This window comes from Aythya ferina (assembly GCF_964211825.1).
Source record: "Aythya ferina genome assembly, chromosome: 5".
Lineage (NCBI taxonomy): Eukaryota > Metazoa > Chordata > Aves > Anseriformes > Anatidae > Aythya > Aythya ferina.
The window spans coordinates 25,983,013-26,004,304 of NC_140301.1; the positions used below are offsets into that span (position 1 = coordinate 25,983,013).

Consider the following 21,292-nt stretch of genomic DNA (forward strand, 5'->3'; position numbering starts at 1 on the left):
TTGTTACACTTGATCGTAGTAGTCACTTCCTCCCAGAGGCTTTCTAAAGAGACTTTCTAAACAAATTGTTCAAGTTTTCTAAACAAATTGTTCTATCTCCATTGTGCTTTCTATCTCCAGATAGCTCGTGCCACCACCTGGATTTATTTTAACTAATTACATCAAGGAAAAACATGCTTGTCTCTGGTACATTTTTACATCACAATAGCTGTCTCAATGCAAAAAATCTGATCCTACAGAAAAGGCAGAGACAAAAGAAGTCATATACTCTAAATCCAATAATTTACTGTATTAAAAAGCAGGGTTTCTTCTTTGCCTGACAACACAGGAAAACATCCTATTCAATTCTGTTTTTTCTTTGATCAGATCAGAAGAACAAGAAATTGCTACAAGTTTTTATTTTTTTTGTTAAATGTGCCTGATAGCTTCTGGTGACGCCAGCTCCCAAGGATTCTTTCCTTTAGATGTTTTATTATATTTTTCAACAGGAAAAATATGTATTTTCTACCATGAATTCATATGTTCATTTTGAAACCATGACAAGAAATAATAATACCTTCTTCACGAAGAGTCTAGTTCCATCTGGTTCAGAACCAAAAAGCCCTGCTGCAGTCTGATCTGAAGTGTAATTGATTTGGTCACTTGCAATTTAACTTTGCTTACGTCTTTAGTGCATTAAGACTTCCTGGGGAGAGGAAAGAAAACTGTTTACATTTTTAGACTTTTTAAAAGTGCATCCAAAATCTCAAAGCGTTTGGTGTCTGACTAATTATGAACACCTAGAGGATAGCTTCCGAACTATTTTCAGAGCCTCTCCTAACATCAAGTCATTTTACTCTTTCCCGGGCACTTTGTTACATGTAAAAATAAACATAATTTAATAAAACTGCAAATGAAAGCAGCTGATGAAGAATTTATAGGCAGTGTGGTTAGTTACAGAACACAAGATGACAACTCTTCCATGATTCTGAACAGCTCCACAGAAGGGGAAGAATGAGGTCTGTTGTAGCTATATTTAGGGAATAAAGTAAAAGAACTTGAAAAATTCTAATTAGAATTCAAGATACTGTGATAAAGGGAAAGATCAATGAATAAATATCCAACTGCCCTTAGCCAAACAGGCTAAACAGGATACTTTTGACAAGGAAACAGAAGAAGCAAAACAGAGCCATTGGAAATATCAGGACAAGATTTGGCCCTAGGCTTGCCTGTGTAGTTTCCCAGAAGTGATTTTTTTTGGCTATTTTTGAAAGAGTAAATTTTTGGTAACCATACAGATTAAAAAATAGACTTTTTTTTTTTTTTTTTTTAAATTTGTACTTTGTTATTATTGAATTGTATTTTTAATTCTTCAGTTTGTAAAGTTTAGAATTCAGACATACACATCAACAGGAAAAGACACATATATAAATCATTTGAGAGTCTTCAGAAAGGCTTGCCTGACTCAAGCCCCTTGGATTTAATGCGTACTTGCTTCATTTTATACACTCTGAAAAGTCCCACTGAAAACGAAGTAAAGCATCTGGCAGGCCCCTGTAGGACTGGGGTCTGAATCTAAGTTTAGCAAAAAAAATCAAAATGTGCACACAAGTCCACCTTCCTTAACAAAGCACTTAACTGTGTGTTTGCATTTAGGTATATATTTAAAACACCGTTCAAATCAGCAAAGTCTGCTGCATTGGAGCCTTATCTTTAGCAGTTCTTTTAGATAACCACAAGTAGTTAAAACACTTCTTTGTCTGCCTTTAGATTTTTTTTTATTATTTTTTTATTTTTTAATTTTTTGTCAACAACAGTGAAAACTTGGCTTATTCCCTGGAAATATATATATATTTTTTTTTTTTTTTTTTTTTTTTTTTTTTTTTGTGGAGAATTGCAGAAGCTAAAAGGCCTTCTTCCCCATTAAAAGCTCTTAGAAATTTCAAAATAGATGCATTCAGGCATATAGAGAGAAATTATTATAAAAAAAAAAAAAAAAAAAAGATTAATTTGAACTCCCTGCTCCTCTCATTAACTACTTATTTCATTGGAAGTTTGGTACTGAACCAGCTTTTAGGATTCGGGCCAAAATGATTCTGGCTCCTTTGAAAACTCTGTTCTCTGTTCCTGGGGAAATGGAGTCACAAGAAAATCAGCATGAGTGAAAGAAGGGAAAAGGATGAAGGAGGGTGGGAGGGTACTTGTGCCTCTGACATGTCATCTTCTTGACACAGAGACCATCTAAATATAAAATGTCAGCGAGAACAATTTCTATTTCTTCCTACCTGCCTCCTCAGGAACTGTTGCTTTATATTCACTCAGAGAAGTGGACTAGCTGAAGTGGACTAGCTGAAGCAGTACAATAGATTCACAGAGCTCTTTCCTTTCTCTAACACAGCAGTCATGTTTATTACAGTAGATTTCAACTATGAAATGCAGAACTTCCACACAGTCTAAATAAGTTTTCGCAGCCAGAAGAGGGCTGATGCTCCTTCATTCCTGCAAAGCCACTTTTTTATCTGGTGTTCCGTTTTTACCTAGATATTGCCAGGAAAAACAAAAAGAGCAGATAAGATTTGAATTTAAAAAAGCAGGCAATGGGAAAGAAGAAAACCCAAACCAAAACAAAAGCCTTGTGAACCTTCTTACATAACAAAATTGTTCTCCTGCTTTGTACTCCCTTTTCCTTTGCTACAGGCAGTAAGTGGTACAGTCAGGAAAAAGGACACAGTTTCTTAACTTCTAACTACCTTAACTGCGAGGCTAGCATCACGTGCTCCATGGGTTTTGTACGAGAGTCCCCATACTGCAAAAAAGAGCAAGCACTCTTCTTTGAGCCTGGTGCAAAATGGCAATGTCCCGAGTTACAGTGCCTCCACCACAGCAAACTGCTTTGCACCACAGCAAGAAAGGGACTGCTTTGCCAGAACTGGGTAGGGGATATCTATACATGTCTTAAAAGTGGATGTGATCTGTTTAAAGGTTACTATCAACATGTGGGATGCACTACAGCGTGGGAAGGGAGTCTTTTAGCTTTGCAGTGTAACTGGAAACTGTATTTCATAGCTGTCATATCCCTGGAGTGAAATATGTAAGCAAATAACACATCAAGCTCCTTCAATGCCTCCATCCATAATACCCAGCCACAGCTTTAAACTATAAGGGCTTCTTAGACAAAGTCAGTTTGCTTAGCTGAGTCACTTCTGCTATCATGTTGCTCCAGAACCATCCGGAAAGCAAAGCATATCAGCAAACACCTCCTACAGGTTCATGAGACAGCCCTGACACAGAAGAACATGCAAAGCAAAAGCATGAAGGCAGAGGAATTTTCAATGGCTATTTTATGGCTTTCATTTTCTTGGCAAATTCTTCTATAGTCATCAAATACATAAGATGCATAAAAATATATATATAAATAAATTAAAAAAAAAAAAACTGTGAAAAGAGTAATAAAAAGTTTAGCTTGACAAATGATATTTCCTCATTTGGCATGAAAGTTTATACTTGTCCAACAGTCAAACTTCATCCTAATAAAATAAGCTTTTCCAAATCACTTTTGAAAAATAGTCACATATGGACTGCATTACATATGTAGGTGTTTTGAGGCCAGAAAACATATTTTTGTTCTATGTCTGCAGCACATAGTACAGTGGAATTCTGGTCAGTGACTGTGGCTCCTAGGTGTGGAGATCATTACAAGCCCACAACCTGTCTCTACATGTATTATATTCTAAACAAGAAAGGTTTTCAGACATACCAGGACACCATACTTTTCAGGGCTGGATCCCAGACTTTTAAAATGCTTAAAGCTAGTGATTTTATCTTGAAGCCATTTATTCTTATGATTTCTCATGTCCTGTTTCTGAGCACTCACAAATGAAATGCAAGTATATTTCTAGATTAAGTGACATTTTGAAACAACAAAATCAAAACATTTCATTAAAAAAAAAAAAAAACACAAACAAACAAAAAACTACAAATAATCATTTTCCCTTGCTTACTTTTTTTATTCAGCCTATAGAAATCTACACATTAAAATAATGATGTTTGCTCGACCTAAATCTAAAATGTTGTGTTTTTTGTTTGTTTGGTTGGGTTTTAATGAGTATTATATTATCCAAATCTTTCTTCTCAGTCTGTGAGGTGGGGCCTCAACAAAACAGACATTAATTCTAAAACTCAAATAAAAGAATGATTTAAATTATTTAATTAAACAGAATTTTGCTAAAGTGCAGCACAGTCCGAAGCTTGATTTTCCAGTACATTTTATAAGAAATTTATCACAATTCACATTAACTTCATCTTTTTCTTGTATTATTTTATATGGCTTAATATGAAGTACAATGCTGAGATAAAGTTCAACAACTCATTTTTTTTTCTTTTTTACACATTGATCTCTATGAGAATAAAAGGTAGAGTGCCTAAGCAAGAACCACAGGACTGGTGTTTTAATAAAGTGTCTTGAAGTGAAAGTACAGAACATCTTTCTTTATTTTATGTCACTTATTACTCTCTGCCTGAATATAAAGCTTGACATTAAAAGTGTTTTTTGTTGTTGTTGTTGTTGTTTTGTTTTGCTTTGTTTTCTGTTTTTTTGTTTTGGTTTGGTTTTTTTTTTTTTTTTTTTCACATGGTTTTTCATTTGTTATTTCTGGATACATCAATACCCCACAGTGAACTTCATTCTTTGAGTCTGTTCTGTGACAAAATGTGTTTTCTTTTCCAGGTAAGGCTAACAAACTTCCACGTGGCCAATAATGTAGCAACAGGCCATTTCCATGCACAGACCATCCAACATGTGATGCATATGACCCTTGGAGCATAGGACTGCCTATGCTCCAAGTCATAAACTGCTTCTGAGATGCTGCTCATCTTCCCCCTCTTGAAAGTCAGGAAAACCAGCTGTTTACACCACCATAAGGTTGGCAGTCCCTGTAACATGACAGTATCTCTTGTCTCTCAGAGCATGTCCTGCAAAACGCGTCTGCAGCAAGACACCTCTGCAATGCACACATCTCCTGTCGCATCAGGTAACACCCATGCCAAGCCTCATTGCCTTGCACCTCTACAGGACAGCTCAAATCCCCCCAGGAGGGCAGGTGGTGAGCACCGTGAATGTCAGAGATTGCTCCTAGCTCAGTTGTAGAGCTCAAGGAGAAAAGTTACAGTTGTGCTGGTGAGAAAACTTCTGAACACTTTGCCCCCTTATTCTCACAAGATTTGCACAAGCACCACTGTAATTTTAAAGGGCAAAAAGTGCAGCTGAACATCAATACCTCATGTATTAACATCTATATGCAATACAGATGCATACATTTGTATTTTCTACTTCAAAATACATGGATAGACTGGCTTGGCATTACTTTTCTTGAATGTTACCAGCAGAGAGGAAATATATCAAGTTGCTGCCATACAAAAAGCACTAAAAACATTAGTGATTTTTTCATCAATGGCTGAGTTTTATGTACCCTTTTAGTTTTTCTTCTGTAAATTAGTGCCAGATTCATGGCCCTATAAAGCCAACTCCTTCCTCTCTATAACAGAACTGTTCAAAACACCAAGGCAGGCGGCTCAGATGTGCCTTGTCTCTCCTGCGGCTTACCTTACTTCTGACCTGGAGGAACATGTCTAGGAGTGAGAGGCATTTGATTTCTGGGTATATTAGGGCCAGATTCTCTGCTGGCATAAGTCAGTTACATCTCCCTGAAGTTATTATAAGCTATTCCAATTTGCTCAAGAAGAGGATCTGGCCCCTGTCAGTCTTTGGCTTCTCTGCAAAGGCTTTTAATAAGGCGCCAACTGTCCTGGCAATGAGGATGTATTGAGTAGTGCTCAAAGTGAGCAGTAGCAGACAGGAGCTCAGCCCAATACCATTTTTCTATGGAAGAATTAAGTACAGCACTTCTTTTAAGCTTAAAACAATTCTTACTGTTCCACTAAAACAAAGAACAACTCACACAGCGAATACCACAGAGAAGTGGGAGAGGAAATTAAAACAAGAATAAAACAAACAAACAAAAAACAGAAGGAAAAAAAAAAAGCAAGTGGGTAGTTGAATCCAGCCAGGTTGATAGTGTGTGCTATTACTACCCCATGGCATCAAAGCTATTCATCTCAAACCTATGCCACAAAAAATATACATATTCCCATAGGCCACAGCTGTACTTAACAGTTACATGAGTTTTCCCCAGTTGTGACTGAGCTCCAATTAGCAGCACTGCTGAGCATCAACAGAATTCCAAGTGTGAACAAGGTGGGAGGAAGGGGAGGTGTTTTCTTTAAAGCAGAGGGGGCTTTTCAGGCTGGAAGATCCCAGAACCTCATCTTCAGTGGGGATCTGACCAGCACAGCCAAGCTTTTGGAGTAAACTCTAGGAATATTTTGTTAATGAACCCAGCAGTAGAAGGAATACAAATTTCCCAGCTGGAAATGATCCGGGTACCTGATGTTAAAAGAACAATGAGAGAAAAAGCTGTCTTTCCCCTACCTACCTCAACCACAAAGAAATAAAAATAGCCCTAAATATTTCTTCCTATTTGCCATTTATTTTTTGTTTCCACCATCATTCATCCAAAGGAAGCAGATATGGCTATAATTATTTGCCTTTTTGGTCCCCATTTGGCTTGTTTTTCTGAATGAGCAGACAAACTCTCGCAGGAATAATTCTACTTCGCAATGCTCAGAAAAAGCTGAAAAAAATATCTTGCTGGACCCAATATGTTAGTGTCTACTTGAAACGCTCCTTATGGATTAAACTGAGTGAAAGAAAACAGATGGGAAAATACAGTCACAAGAAACCAAGAGAGGTCTTGAGGAGGGAGCATACCTTCTGCACCAGAACATGCATCCAAAAGGGATTCTTGGTATGCTGACATCCACTCCAAATCAGCAGCTCCGGCTGGGTGCTTGAGTGCAGTGAGGTGCTGGGAGGAGCTGACCATCCTGCCACAGGTGCCCAGGGTATCATCATCTAGAGGTGAATGCCAGGGTGGCATGTAAGCTGCATCCCAGAAAAATACAGCTGAGAAGCGGTCCACAGGCCGGCAGCAACATGTGGCAGTGTGTGCAGTGCCAGTGCCACATCAGGCACCAAAAGGAGCAACCACAGAAAAAACTTCACCCATCCCCATTCCCAGAGCGGCACCAAGGGGCAGGAGCTGGCAGGCGCTCCCCTAGACCCCAGCCCAGCTCGAGGGCAGCTGTTCAGAGGGGCGCAGCCCCTCTCCCTACACCGGCTTCGCTTAACAAAAGAATAGAAAAGGCGCATAAAGTCTGTCGACATACTGAGAGGTGGGAATTGTGACTTTCTCTCTGGATTCACAAAGGATGGACCCCAGTTAATTAAAAACATCTATGAAGTCCAATAGCGCTTTATAGAGCAAAATAACGAAAAATCCAAAAAAATTCCCAGGGCCTCTCTTTCCATCCATCTAGATGTCACTGACTGTGATTCTTTGCCAATAATCCTTCCCCCCTTTATTGCATTGAACTTCAGTGGCCCCTGCACACCAGCACATTTTCTCTCTCATGCTGCCATCTACCACTGCACCACTGCTGCTTCTGCAGCATTTGTGTGTGCTGCCGGTCCCGCTACTGAAGGGATTTTTTTTATTATTATTTATTTTTTACCAAGTTATAGCTAAACTCGCATGTGAGTTAAAGCCATTGATCCAATTTGCTAACGAGCTGAGCCCTCACCTATGCAGCGGGCACCAAGTGCGGCCACGGTTCTGCCTTAGCGATGAGCGAGCTGATGCTACCGGCTCTGAAAGCTCAGGAAGCTGGCACCGTGCCTTGGCCCGGCATCCTTACAGCAGTAGCCCCTTTTACGTGAGTTTCAACTCGTCGTTCCCACCTGCAAAGCCGGGGGGCTAGCACAAACTCTCCATCCGCCAGATCCGCGGTGCTTCCGCGGCGGGGTTTCGGGGGCGCGCGGTGTGCGGGCTGCGAGGCGCGTCGGGCAGCGGGGACCCGACGGCACCACCTGCAGAGGGGACAGCCTCGATGCCCAGCAGCCCGCAGGAGGGGACGGGCCCCCCCGGTGTCCCGGTGTCCCTCGGTGTCCCCCGGTCCCTCCTGGTCCCCTCCCCGGTCCTTCCCGGTCCCTCCCGGTCCCTCCCGGTCCGAGCTCCGCAGTCCGCCCGGCGCCGCTCCGGCGGCAGCCCCCGGCAGCCCCCAGCAGCCCCGAGCTGCGGGACCCTTGGGGAACCCCCGGTCCCCCGAGAGCCGAGTGATGGCAGGGGAAAAGCCCACCCGAGGCGGTGGGAGAAGCCCGTCCTCGTGCAACAGCCGCGAGCGCGGCTGCGGACGGCGAACCGCGCTTTAGCATCAACCTCTGCACGCCCGCTGTTTTGTGTTATTTCATCTGGAAGCTGCGTGACTCCGGGCGTGTTTGCAGCGGCCCGGCTGGCAGCGGTCGGGGCAGGGAGGTCGCTGCATCCCTCCCGGCCGCAGGACACCTCTCGCCCCGGCGGCGCCGGGCAGCACGGTGGGAAGGGATGAGAAGGGATGGGGAGCGGAGCGGAGGCAGGCCGGGGAGTTAACGCTTCTTAAATGTCATACTTTAGCGGGGATGGAAAATGTGAATTTTCTGTGCATTCCAGGAACAATTCCTTGGGGTGGTGACCTTTAGCACCGATTCTCTTAAGAGAGGAAAGTAGTCGAGTGTTTATCTGCATGACTGAAAGCTTTCCCTAGTGGAAGTTCAGGGAAGTGTTAAAGGGGGCGGATAACGCGGGATTTGGAGTCGCTTGTCCAATGATCTGGAGGGGCTTGGAGCGCAGATCTCAGCTGGCAGACATTTAAATGGGAGACAGCTCGGCGCTGCTGCAATTTGTAGGCAGGATCCAAGGCTCTCCCTCTATGGACTCCCGGGCAGCGCCGGGCTCACACGCCGCCCGCTCCTCCGAGTGACACCGCAGGGCAGAAGCGCACCGAGCCCCAGGCCCCGCCGAGGAGCCGCCGCCGCCGAGCCGGGCCCCGCGAGGAGCCGCTGCCACGCAGGTGAGCCGGGCCGGGCCGGGCCGGGCCGGGCCGGGCCGGGCCGAGCCAGGGCAGAGCCGAGCCAACCCGAGCCGAGCCAAGCCGCGCTGCGCGCACTCACAGCGGGGCCGCAAACGGGTCCAGCAGCGGCCGAGCTTGGCCAGTCCGTGGGAGGCAAAATGTGCATCCCTTTATCCTACCTTTGCGCTGGGGGCATGGGGAGGTGTCGTTCGCCGGTGCCCAGCAAAAGCTCCGGCCGCCCCGGCTCTGCGGAGGATGCCCGTCAGCGGGAGCGAGGCTGACACCGCTATTCCCGCCGAGTACCGGGGCCGGGGCGCCGTGCCATGCCTCTCGCCCGGCAAACGCAGGGATTGCAGAAGCCCCGTTAGCTCTGCCTCTCATCTCCGCCTACAGCATCCCTCCCGACAAATTGGATGCGGCGCCCACCCGAACCCGACACGCGGCCAAACCCCGGCCCGGCCTCTGCGCGGAGCGGGGCGGAGGCAGGTCCAGCTCCAGGTGCCGGCCTCGCCGCCACACGCCCCGTCGCGTCGGGTCCCGTCCTGTCCCCTCCCGTCCCGTCCCTTCCCGTCCCGTCGGGTCCCGTCCCGTCGCTGTGGGTCGCCCGGGACAGGCGGCGGGCGCGGGGGCCGAGCAGCGGTGCGCCGCGCAGCGCTGCGGCCCCGGCTGCGCGCCCGCTGGAGAACCCTCAGCTCCCCTAAGCCCGGCCCGGCACGGCACGGCACGGCCCAGTCTCCCACCTGACTTCTGCCGCCTCGACGGCTCCGCGTTCCTTCGGCCCTCGTCGCCTTCGCGGAGCTCGGGCAGGCTCGGGGGGCGTCGGTGCCCGCGGGGACCCGGGCAGAGCAGGGCCGAGCCGAAGCGAGCCGACGGGGTTGTTGGTGGGGCACAAGCGCCCCTCGCGCCCCTCTCGGGCCGCCGCATCGGCCCTGGCTGCTGGTGCCGGGGACAGGGTAACGGGAGAAGCTCGTCCCGTCCCGTCCCGTCCCGTCCCGTCCCGTCCCGTCCCGTCCCAGCAGGCAGCGCCCTCGGAAGCGCCGGGCCCGGCCGCCCCGCAGCGGGCTGCAAGGGGACTTCGTGTCGGGGGGCAGCCAGCGCCGGGGGCCCCACTTCCTCCGAGCCACTGGGGTCGGCGAGCCCGAGAGCCGCTGCAGTCCCGGCCGCTCCTCCTCGCGCCGAGAACGCCCAGAAGCAGCCGGCTCCAGGCGGCGGGGGCTGCACGCAAGGCTTCGGGGGCGCCCACGCCCGTGTCTGTCCGTTCCTCTTTAGGCTTCAGCCTCACGCCGTGCCCCGGCGTTTGCTTTCCCCTCGGTGGGGTCGCTATCCCGAAGACCTCCTCCTTGCTGCCTCGCATCGCTGCCCCGGTCCAAGAGTCCTGTGGTGGCAGTGGCACCAGCCGTGCCCAGCGCTCAGCTGCCCTCTGATGCCCTGAGGTGCCCTGTGGAGACATCCCTCCTCAGGGGGAACTCTCAGAGGAATCAGGTTTTGGGTTTTGTATCTGTGTGGTTTCCTTTTTCCCCTTGTACAGCTGCCCGCACTTACTACGTGTCTCGGGGAAGGCATCTCTGTGACTCAGACGAAGGAATTATCAGAAATGTGTCCAGATTCTACCAAATAGAGATGTTAGTTTTGCTACCTTGATCTCAGAAAGAAAAAAAAAAGGTTCTGTGGGAACTGCCACCACCATACAAAGTATACTTTTTTGTGTGTTTAAAGATACAAATCTAGGAACTATGAAAACATTGCATAAAACTATTTCTGTAATTCATATATTATGAACAAGGCATAAAATTATTCCAATCCATTGGGACATAAACCATTTCAGTTTTCTCAATAACCAAAGTGTTGTGTTTTGCCTCTTTGCTTGGCTGGTATTTGAAGCCCACCAAGAACATTTATTTTTCTAGGTCTTCAGCAGATTATTTTTCATGTTTTCTGTGAAGCACATGAGTCCATGGCTCATCATAATATTTTCCTACTAAATATGGTTCACAGATGAAATTATGGGCCTGCTGAGGTCTGTGAGAATTTTGCTGTATATTTCAACAGAACCGGGACTCCATCCAGTACTTTTAAACAAGTTGCTTTGTGTTAAAAGTTTCAGTGATCGCTTTACAACTCTGCCTGGGAACTCATAGGGAAGTGCCGTTTATAAACTGACATTTGGAGGTCCTTAATTTATAGCAGAAAATGTATAAACTGCAAAATTACAGTTTACTGTATTGAGTAATAACCTGGAATGTTTTACACTTCCATAGAACGGTTACTAGTATTAATCTGCAGCATTCCTCATCTGCCGTAGACTAGTAGATCCCTGGCTCTAGATAATACACATATGAGGTGATTTGAATGTTAGGGTCCAATTCTGCTCCTGTTTGAAGTCAGCAATAAAACTGCTTTTGGCTTTAGGACTGAGTGCTTACACATGATAAAGAGTAGAAATCAGCTCAGCAATGAAATATAGAGGGGAAAAAAAAAAGTTTTTTTGAAGTATTTTGTTACTTTTTGAAAATAAATGTTAATGATATCAGATCTCTCAGTGGATCTGAATGAAGTAAGTGGGACTTGAACGAGGTGTTTTGTCTGTGGACATCTGTATGTTCAAAAGATTCTCAGAAAGGTTTCTGATTATGCCAATGCCTCTGCAGCCGCTATCAAGTATTGAAAATTCAGCAGAAATTTGGCCTGTAAGATTTTACAGCCTGATTCCTCGCAGCTCCTACCCAAGCTCCAGAGTTATTACTGCTTCAGAATTATGGCTGTGACAAGGAAAAAAAATCTGGAGAGACTTTTTGTAAAACTTTGGATATGGTAACACTGATTTAGTCACTTGCACACTGTTGCGTGTTCTTTTTTTTATATATATATTTTTTTCAGTAATAAAAAAGCTGTTAAAGAAACATTTCTCAAACACTAAATTGCAGATTGGATGAATCATTCTAGTTCCTAACTTAAGCAGAGGTGCAGTCTTCTCTCATAAGCAAATGCATTCATTGCCTCGAGATCAGATATAGTGCAGAATCCAGGCACTGCATTTTGGCTGCTATCTTTACTGAGGCATAATATCTCATTTTCTTTTGTATTTTGCTTTTCTTTTTACTTTCTTTAATAATCTTATTTTTTTTTAATAACTATTTGATTAGTTACTATTAAAGGAAGTCTGGGCTTGAACTGCCATTGAAGGTCATGAAGTTGACAGAGCCTCTTTGGTGGGTCTATGTTTAAACTGTATTTAGTCTTTAGTGTTAGGATTATTTTTTAATTTTAGATGCATATTTTGGAAGTGACCATAACAAGGCTTTGGCTGAGCTGTTAATTTTCATTTGAATCATAATCGCTTTTTTGTGCATTTAATATAGTTTCTGCCTTTGAGGTTGTAAATCAGCTCAGTGAAAAAAAGTATTTCACCCTTAGTTTTAGGATAATATTGCAACACATCCCTGCATTTCCTTAGTGTTAAGTATGTGCATCTTACAGACACATGATCCTGGGATACATATCATGCAACAGTAGACATTACCATCAGATTTTCCCCAAATTACCATCCCAAAGTACCTTTAATTTTCACATGACTGATGACTATGTCATAGGTTGCACGCTTATGGAAAAAAAGTGAAGCAGTGTGGAGATGATCAGTTCTAGAAATAAAAGTAGAACAGGAATACACATAGTGGTGAAACAGCAACTCAGAGTTATGGGACACTAAACAAATACCTGAAATTTCCTGGCACTGCTTAGAAACTAGCAAATTATTTTCAGTTGCATGCAATGCCTTTTATTTATTTATTTATTTTTTCTTTCTAAGGTTCTGGCACCACATTGAGTAAATAACATGCATATTAAAATACTGTCTAAATACAGTGTGGGTATACAGTCACCAGAGAAATAAGAATAGTTTTGGAAGGAGTCATTCTGGTCACTTAAGGAAATAAGCAGTATTTTATAACTACTTTTTAAAAAATATTTTAAAGACAGAAGATGGAAACTAAAAAGAAACATGTTTAAGTAACATCAAGACTGCAAAAGAAAAGGGGAAAAACAGCAAATACGAAGTCCAAGCTAATGCTTGAAATTCAATTGCATTGGTCTTCAATTAGAATTCCCAACTCTTTTTTTTCTGTTCTATGACAGAGCCTTAAGCTTATTAAAATAACATGCTCTGTACAATATTTCATTTTGATATTTAAAGCAGCCCTTCCAAGTTGCCTGTTGGAGTCGGTAGTAGCATCATTTTTTACACCCCTCTCTTGAAGTCTGAAGCTTCTTCCAAACATGTGACATGCTGGTACATAAGCCTAAATGAATAAAATGAATCTGTACTGGTAAATAACCCTAAATAAACAAAATGGATGCATATTATATGTATGATAAAATACATATTATAAACACCAGGTACACTGACTAGTCTGTAGACAAATACTTACAATACCTCCACACTTAAACTCCCCAAACAAATCTCTGAATATAATGGGAACTTCCTATGGCACTTTTCCACTCCAGTAGTTCCTTTCCCAGTCCATTTGGTAAGAAATGCTTTTTGAACAGCATAATAAAAAAAAATTATTTTCTCTGTGTGAGTGGAAAGACCTAGTAACAGAGAAATTAACAGGTATCTTGCATAGTAAAGCAAGATACTATATGCATAATTATATGCATAAAAATGCATAGATACTTATCCTGAGCCTTGACTGAGTCTCTAGGTGGTCCTTCCAGGGCTGGCATTTGTCTGCTTTTCTGCCCTGCTGTGTGGTCTCAGGCCAAGCAGATAAAGCAGGACAGGACAGTGCCCTTGATTTCATGTATGTTGGCTGCGTAGGGTAGTAACACAAGCACAAGTTTTCAGGTCAAACAGTAATTAATCCCTTACCAATAAAATGAGTTAAATAAGGGATGTGACAGCAGCGCACCAAGCAGGTAGGAAACACCAACTTCCTCATTTGTTCTTCACAATTCTTCCAGTTTTTAATGCATGGGCCTCCCACTTCTGGTGGCTTCTTCCAAGCTCCCCATGGGGAGGGTCTCCTGAGAGCCTCCCTCCCCCATATGCCTTGCTTATTGCCACATCCCTCTCTTTCCAAAACAACATAGAGACCACAGGAAGGGGGAAAAGCATGACAGGTGATGAGTTGCTTCCTGGCTTGGTGGCTTCAGCTGACCTAGCAGCCCATATTGCTCAGTGCTTTTTGAAACAGCAGAACTTGTGGAAGGTAACTGGGTCATAAAGACTAAGAAAGGAAAGAAAAGCTGCTTTTATGCTAGTAACTAGGTTTTGGAGCAGGAGTGCAGTTTTAAAGAGTCTTGTTGTCTCAACTTACTGCACTTGAAGTCTTTTTGTGCATGCACAATTGACATTCTTTATGATATTGATGTCACGTACTTAATGTCATCCATGAAATTCTGCTGTTCTCATGTCTTTTCATTATCCTGCTGGATATAATGAATAAAACTCAGAGATCTATGACTGCATTTCTATAATGTATCTGTCAAGGATTCACAGTAATATGTGAGAAGGTGTAATTTGAAATTACAGGCACACCTCTTTCAACCTATACCTAAATATCCACTTATGTTTGTTGCCTATCTTGTTACACATTTCTTACCTTAGGTTTAATTACATTCAGACTCAGTGGACCAGTTCAGAGGTGCAGTATGGCAGAGCATGGGCTGCTGCGTTCAGACAGCAGGTGGATATAGTCTGCACATATGGTCAGTCTACTTGGACATGTGTTATGCAAGAAGAGGTACAAAGCTTCTGAGTCTGACTAAGGGACACGCAGTTAGGATGCATGCCCTGAGTCAAAGAGTCCAGTCCTCTGGTGTTACAGATAACTATATCATTTAAATCATTGCACAGCATAAAATCTGTTCTTCCACCACTGTAAATCAGGAGCAGTGCTCCTAATGTCAGTAAGCTATAGGAAGGGAATAAAAACTCTTTAGAAGGGTAGTATACATGGATAAAGGAGCTGGAAAAAGATGTATGCTACAGTTAAATTCTGTTTGGACTTATTGTAGCCTCTGACTTTCAATCACCATATATGAAAGCTTTTATTACTTAGTAATTTGGAAACAGCTTTCCCGCTGGTGAAGGCAGAGTGCTCATCTTTTATAGGTAAGTGTGCACTCCTGCACACTTGTTTTGTCTGTGCGCACACACTTCCTTTATGGAGCTGAAAATTTTCTGCATACCTGATTTCCGTTGATATCTGAAATCCACAACTGTGCTTTATTTCCTCATCTTCCTCTCTATAGGATGGTCCGCACGCTGTATGCCATTGCTGCTGTGTTTCTTCTGATGGGATTTCTGGTACCAACAGCAGAAGGGAGGAAGAGGAATCGTGGATCCCAAGGTGCTATCCCTCCTCCTGACAAGGAACAGCCCAATGATTCAGAGCAAATGCAGACACAGCAGCAGTCGGGCTCCAGGCATCGAGAACGAGGAAAAGGCACCTCAATGCCTGCTGAGGAGGTGCTGGAGTCCAGTCAAGAGGCACTGCACATCACTGAGCGCAAATACCTAAAGCGGGATTGGTGCAAAACTCAGCCCCTCAAACAAACTATCCATGAAGAAGGCTGTAACAGTCGCACCATTATCAACAGGTTCTGCTATGGCCAATGCAATTCCTTCTATATACCCAGGCATGTCCGCAAAGAGGAAGGTTCTTTCCAGTCTTGTTCTTTCTGCAAGCCCAAGAAATTTACCACCATGACTGTTACTCTCAACTGTCCTGAGCTTCAGCCCCCTAGGAAGAAGAAAAGGATCACCCGTGTGAAGGAGTGCCGGTGTATATCTATCGATTTGGACTAAGCCGAAAAAAATATTGTACCGATTGCACTCTGACTGTCCGCAATCATTGTCAGTGTGAGAGGGAGTGGCATGAAACAGCAAAGCTTCGGGGCTGGACGAAACTGAAAGGAACCCAGTGAATTACCTAAAAAAAAACAACCAACCAACCAACAAAAAATCAAAGAACAAAATGGATGTAAGGAAAGAATTGGCATGAGTTTGGGTGTAAGAGTGTACAATGGATGTGTACAAGCAAATATATGAATGTTCACTCTGACAAAAAAAAAAAAAAAAAAAAAAAAAAAAGGAAAGAAAGAAAGAGTCAACAAGGGTATTAAAGATTAAACAATCTATTTACCCACAGTCATGAATTAGGTTTCGTAATGTAAATTCACATTTTTGCCACTTACTGGTAAAGTGGAGCTGTGGCTTTTGCTAATGTTCACCTGCCATGCTATTTGCTTTTACTGTATTATGAGAAACATCAAAGTGAGAGGACAATATATTTGAAAGCATGAATCTATTCTTAAATATGAAGTAGGCTACAAGCAGTTATGGCATAGCAAAAACATCACTGAAAATAGCAGCTGTATCAAGAGTTTGTAACGTGCTTCTTCAAAAAAATAGCTGTAATCCAAAAGCCGCTTTTGGAGAACAATGGGGGAAATGGGAGTGTTGAAAAGTCAGTATAGGTGGATGGAAAACAGAACCACAGCTGGTTAGACAGCAAAAGGCCAAAGTAAGTAGACAGGAGGAGTACAAAAGGGAGTAGAAAAAGGAAAGATACATAAATAGAAAGACACGGAGGAAGAAATATTGTCTTCTGTTTACGTTTTGCTTTAATTTATATACCTAGTCATATATTACATAAATTAAAGAGAAACTATATACAAGGCTATTAAATACACTTCTGAATTCTAATGGCTCTCCACATCAATCCAAACCCATTCTTGTGCCACTAGATCCATTTGATGTCTTGTATTTCTGGTATCAGTTATTCCTCATATTACATATATATGTATATGCAGTATCTTTTATTCATTGGTATCTATACATACATACAATGAGTATGCATACTCTATTGTGCGTATCTGAACTCTCTCCTTCTCTTTTTCACACGCATACATAAAAACGTACATACCGCAGCACAAAAATCTTGCTAACCATGATCAAGTACAGAATGGCAGTAATTTAGTACATAAAGAGCAAAGCAAAAATTAAAACAAGCATCATGTGACTGCAAATGCAATAACCACACAAGAGACAAAAGACACGACATTCATGACTAGTAAACATTGCATTGTTATTGTTATTTTAGCTTTGCCACAGGCATGCAGTTTGTTGAAAAAGAGATGCAGAACTTTGCCAGCAATAATCCTCTTTTTATATCTTTTACCACAGACTTGCATTTAAACAGGATTTGGACTAAGTAAAGAGAATTTCCTGAAAATTAAGGGCTAACTGCCCCCTCTCATCTGGGGGGAAAAACACACGAAAGGGGACACGCTACTTCCAACAGCCCAAAGACACTCACCTGGGAGACCAGCCTGCATCATCTTTCCTTCAGGAGTAGGAGCTCAAACCAGACCAGGGTGGAGGCACTTGGCGAGAGCGCAGCCGACCCTGTGCAGCTGGGTGGACGTGGGGCCACACGACCCCGCAGGCAGTGCCGCTGCCCCGGGCCCTGGGGATGTCTGGGCAGCCGCTGTGGGCTGCAGCCACCCTGCACCTCAAGCAGCCTTGTGCCTCCTGCTGACACCTTTCCAGGCACAGGCGCGGTGAGGGCGCTTTCTGTCCAGGCAGTGAGGGCACCGCAGTGCTGCTCACCTTCCTATGCCCTGACAGAAGGCCCCCTGCAAAATGGCGCTTCCCTGTGGCAGCCCTGTCCCAGTCAGTGGCACAGTGGGGCTTGCCCACCCAGGACTCATTTTCCCCTTCAGCAGCAATGCTCTTCTGTCACCACTATCAGCATTGCTGTTCTTTCTCACACCAAAAGCCTCTCTCAGCCACAGGGTGATTGTTTTGACTGGATTTCTGTCCATTGAACTCTGAGGAAGACCACTCTGCTCTGAGTAACATGTCCACAGGAAAGAATACACAGTGGCACGTCACAGATGTGTACAATGTGCAGTCATTATATTAGAAGCCACCACTGTTACATAATGTCTCATGCAATTATTGGCGATATCCTGTGTCTCTGCAATTATTATATTTTTCCTATAAAATCCACAGCTACAAGGTCTGCATTTATAAGATTGAGAGGTTGCAACTCATTGATTCATATTATTTAAATGCATTTCACCTGGTGTACTCTCACTCAGCAGGTTTGACACATTTCTTCATGGATTTTAAAATCCAATTTTAAAATCTGGAATTATAGGAGGTAGATTTCCACTGTGTGGAATGTGAATAGTTAAACAGAAAGATATGGATATTTAATGTTATTATTAATACAAATCCTCTTTCATTGATAATAGGCAGAGGTTGTTTTCCTTTAAATTACTTTTTTGAGTTGGTTTGCAGGTGACAGGGCCAATCTCAGCCTTTGCTGAAAGATTTGTACTAGCTAGTGTTTCTGTTCAATAAATGGGCACAACTTGATAAAGAAATTGTTTTATCCAATTGCTGTCAATAGAAAAACTCCCATTATCTTTAACAGTGATGGGATTTCATTTTAGGCTGCTCTGTCCCTAAAGCCTTAGACATGAAGCAAAGCTTTAGACTTTACCGACTCCTTTATTTAACATTAGGCTAGCATTCTGAAGGAAAACCGATAAAAGTGTTACAAATCCTTATGTTCCAAACAGCCTGTGCACAGATCACAACAGAACTCCCCTGAAGGCAGATCCCCCCCATAACTATGTAAATTTTATACAAAGAACTTTTATGAATTGCTAGTTATTGCCTGAGAGTAAGAAAGTTCTGCTAACTTAGAATTATACAAGATATTTAATATCAACCACAATATGTATTTAAATGTCTGCTTTATTCTAAAAACAATGGACTATATAACCTAAGGCTGCAGTATTTTCATGCTCGGTCTCACAAAGCAAAACTTGGTTTAAAATGAAGTTTTAATTATTTTGTAACTGAATAGAATTGGAGGTTTTTCTTCCCAGCATTTTGTACGTCATTTTAACTACTAGTAACAAATAAATAAAATATCTTCTTCAGCCCATGTCTATTGTTGGTTTTTATTTTTTTAATTTTATTTCTTCCTTAAGTTTCCAGCTCTTTCTGGATCTGTTGTACTTTACTCTGACTTCTGTGGTTTCTCTTAATTATAAAAGGGCTTACATTATGACAATGAGACACAGAGACAAGCAATGGCACCATCATTCAACACGGCTACTTCAATAAGGTTTTAAATGAGATCTGTCACTTCCCCCTCACCCTTTCACAATTTATAGAAGGAAAATCTCAATCTTTACTCACACTTTTCCCCTTGTAAACCATATAGTGACAGTTCAAAATATAAATCAAACTCAAATTGTTGTAGAGTTGGAGTTGGGCTAAGCATGCCTGCCTTACACCTCACCTCAGTTCTGTGCCTATTCATCATTGCACTCCCACTTTTTAAAAAAAGAGTAGGGAACACCTTTGGAAACAGAATTTTACAAGCTCTCAGTGAGGACAGAGAAGATGAAAAGATGGAATTATGAAGGAGCACAGGAAGAGCTGTAATTTCCTTTCACCTTCTCTGTCCCTGCTGACTGAATTTGAACAAGGCTGGTGTTGAGTAAAGGCTGCTACCACTGAGGGCGGATTGCGGCCACCCAGCTGGGAGGAGATAGCAGCAGCACTGCAGATGCTGTCTTTCTAACCTGATGCTCTGCCAGGTGTCCGGAGGACTAGGTCAGTCCTTCCAGAGGTCTTCAGTAGTGGTGTCGTTTTCTGTCCTTGTGGTGAAAGCTGCTTAGATGGGGATCAGCATCTCATTGTACCATGCTGAGGACAGCCTCTTATTGCACACAAGCCTTTAAGCAGTAACATAGCCCTGCTCTTTTTCAGACTTGCACCTTTTCGTTCAAAGGAGAGTCAATGACACAGTTGGGCCTACAATCCCTTGAGTGCTCAGCATGTTATGGCACACAGGGGTAACCAGAAGCAGATGTCCAGCACCCAGCTGTGAAAGAAGACATTGCTGCTTTTTCTTTTGAAATAATGGAGCTGACCAGTCTATGGAGTACTGATTCTCTGGGTACTTTAAAAGCTTTTTCTTTAGTCTCCTCTATTTATTTATTTATTTATTTATTTATTTATTTATTTATTTATTTATTTATTTAGGGGATATGGTGTGGGGGGGAGGAAGCTTCTAAAATTTACTGAAAGGGAAATAGCATTAAAATCATCATTTGGAAAATGCATTTGACCTTTTCTGGTTGGAGATTTAGGCACAATTGCATGGAATAAATTTCCATGAAGAGACATGAAAATATATCTTTATCTGAAGATTTAAAACAGAGAGAACAACCTCCTGGGCTTATCTTTCTAATACTTTCTAGTACTATGGTCTTATTATTTATATGCTAACAAGCTGAGGCAGTCATTATAATTTACATTTGGCCTTCATACCAACTTCGAATTGAAGATATGTCCACTGTGAAGTCCTGCGTGCTTTATAGATAGTTGCACTGATCAAAAGAAGATGAGAGGGAGAGAGAGAAATCACACACCTCAATCAGCTTTCAGGGGACAGATAGAAATAAGGCTCTTTTTTTCTCTCATCCCAGCGAGGTAGGCTAGATTCCTGTTCAGGATTTCTGTATGTGCTCTGCAACCCATGTGTTGTGCAGTAGATTTGCACACATGTGATAAGACTAAGGCATCAAGAGCAAGTTGGGCTGGCTAAGCATATGTGAGACATCTGAGCAACACATGGGTGCGGTAGGTGTGGCGTGCTCTGGACGGGTCAGTGGAACAGGCAACGCTGTGGCTCCACTCCAGCTGCCTGTCAGCAGTGCTGCCTGCCCGGAAAAAAGGGCATCATGTCTCCAAAAATGATGCGGTAATTTCAGCTTGTAATTCACCTTCTCCTGAGCAAAAAAATAAATAAAAGACAAAAGGGAACACTGGGGAACTGTAGCCCTGGGGACTGATATTTTGTGCTACCCAGCAGATAAGCCTGGCTTGGAGCTCTTAGTTCCAACAGACCTCTGAAAGGAGAAACACCAAGTCACTGGCAGAAGACAGAGCCTGCAATGCTGCTTTGCTTAAACCAGTATACCACGGACTGCTCCTTCTCTTTTAAAACAACACAGGTCTTATTCACTCCAAAGAATTCAAACTTGCTTTAGAAACTTACCTAATAACTGACATACATCAGTCACTTAGTATCGGAAGTAGAAGGTCTGAAATTATTTCTGAGTGGCTGTGCTTACTTGGGCAACTGCACTAATCAAAGGGAGGAGCTGCACAATTTAAAATTTTTGGGAATGAAAAAAATAATGTATATCTGGACCTAGTATGGACTTACACTGGGGGTATCACTGCTATGTATTTTTAAAAATCCTCAGATCTTGG

The 21,292-nt window shown here is 43.1% G+C and overlaps 2 protein-coding genes across 2 annotated transcripts; one reads left to right on the forward strand and one right to left on the reverse strand.

Moving 5' to 3' along the window:
- Positions 1–2,430: 2,430 nt before the first annotated feature.
- LOC311438216 (uncharacterized protein) lies at positions 2,431–9,440 on the reverse strand. The gene is made up of 3 exons (XM_084522373.1): positions 9,162–9,440; positions 6,806–6,979; positions 2,431–2,516 (listed from the first exon to the last, which is right to left on the reverse strand). Exons 1-3 carry the CDS (start codon positions 9,361–9,363, stop codon positions 2,473–2,475), a joined length of 420 nt encoding a protein of 139 aa, XP_084378499.1. The 5' UTR covers positions 9,364–9,440; the 3' UTR covers positions 2,431–2,472.
- On the forward strand, positions 8,715–18,947 carry GREM1 (gremlin 1, DAN family BMP antagonist). Its single transcript, XM_084522372.1, has 2 exons — positions 8,715–8,982; positions 15,235–18,947. The coding sequence occupies exon 2, from the start codon at positions 15,236–15,238 to the stop codon at positions 15,788–15,790; it is 555 nt and encodes a 184-aa protein (XP_084378498.1). The 5' UTR covers positions 8,715–8,982; position 15,235; the 3' UTR covers positions 15,791–18,947.
- The last annotated feature ends 2,345 nt before the right edge of the window (positions 18,948–21,292 follow it).

Coding starts and splice junctions, on each gene's coding strand:
- LOC311438216 (XM_084522373.1), bottom strand. CDS start 9,363: ATGAGAGGCAGAGCTAACGGGGCTTCTGCAATCCCTGCGTTTGCCGGG. Junction 6,980..9,161: donor CCCATGCCCCCAGCGCAAAG/GTAGGATAAAGG, acceptor TCTGGGATGCAG/CTTACATGCCACCCTGGCAT. Junction 2,517..6,805: donor TGCATGTTCTGGTGCAGAAG/GTATGCTCCCTC, acceptor GGCAATATCTAG/GTAAAAACGGAACACCAGAT.
- GREM1 (XM_084522372.1), top strand. CDS start 15,236: ATGGTCCGCACGCTGTATGCCATTGCTGCTGTGTTTCTTCTGATGGGA.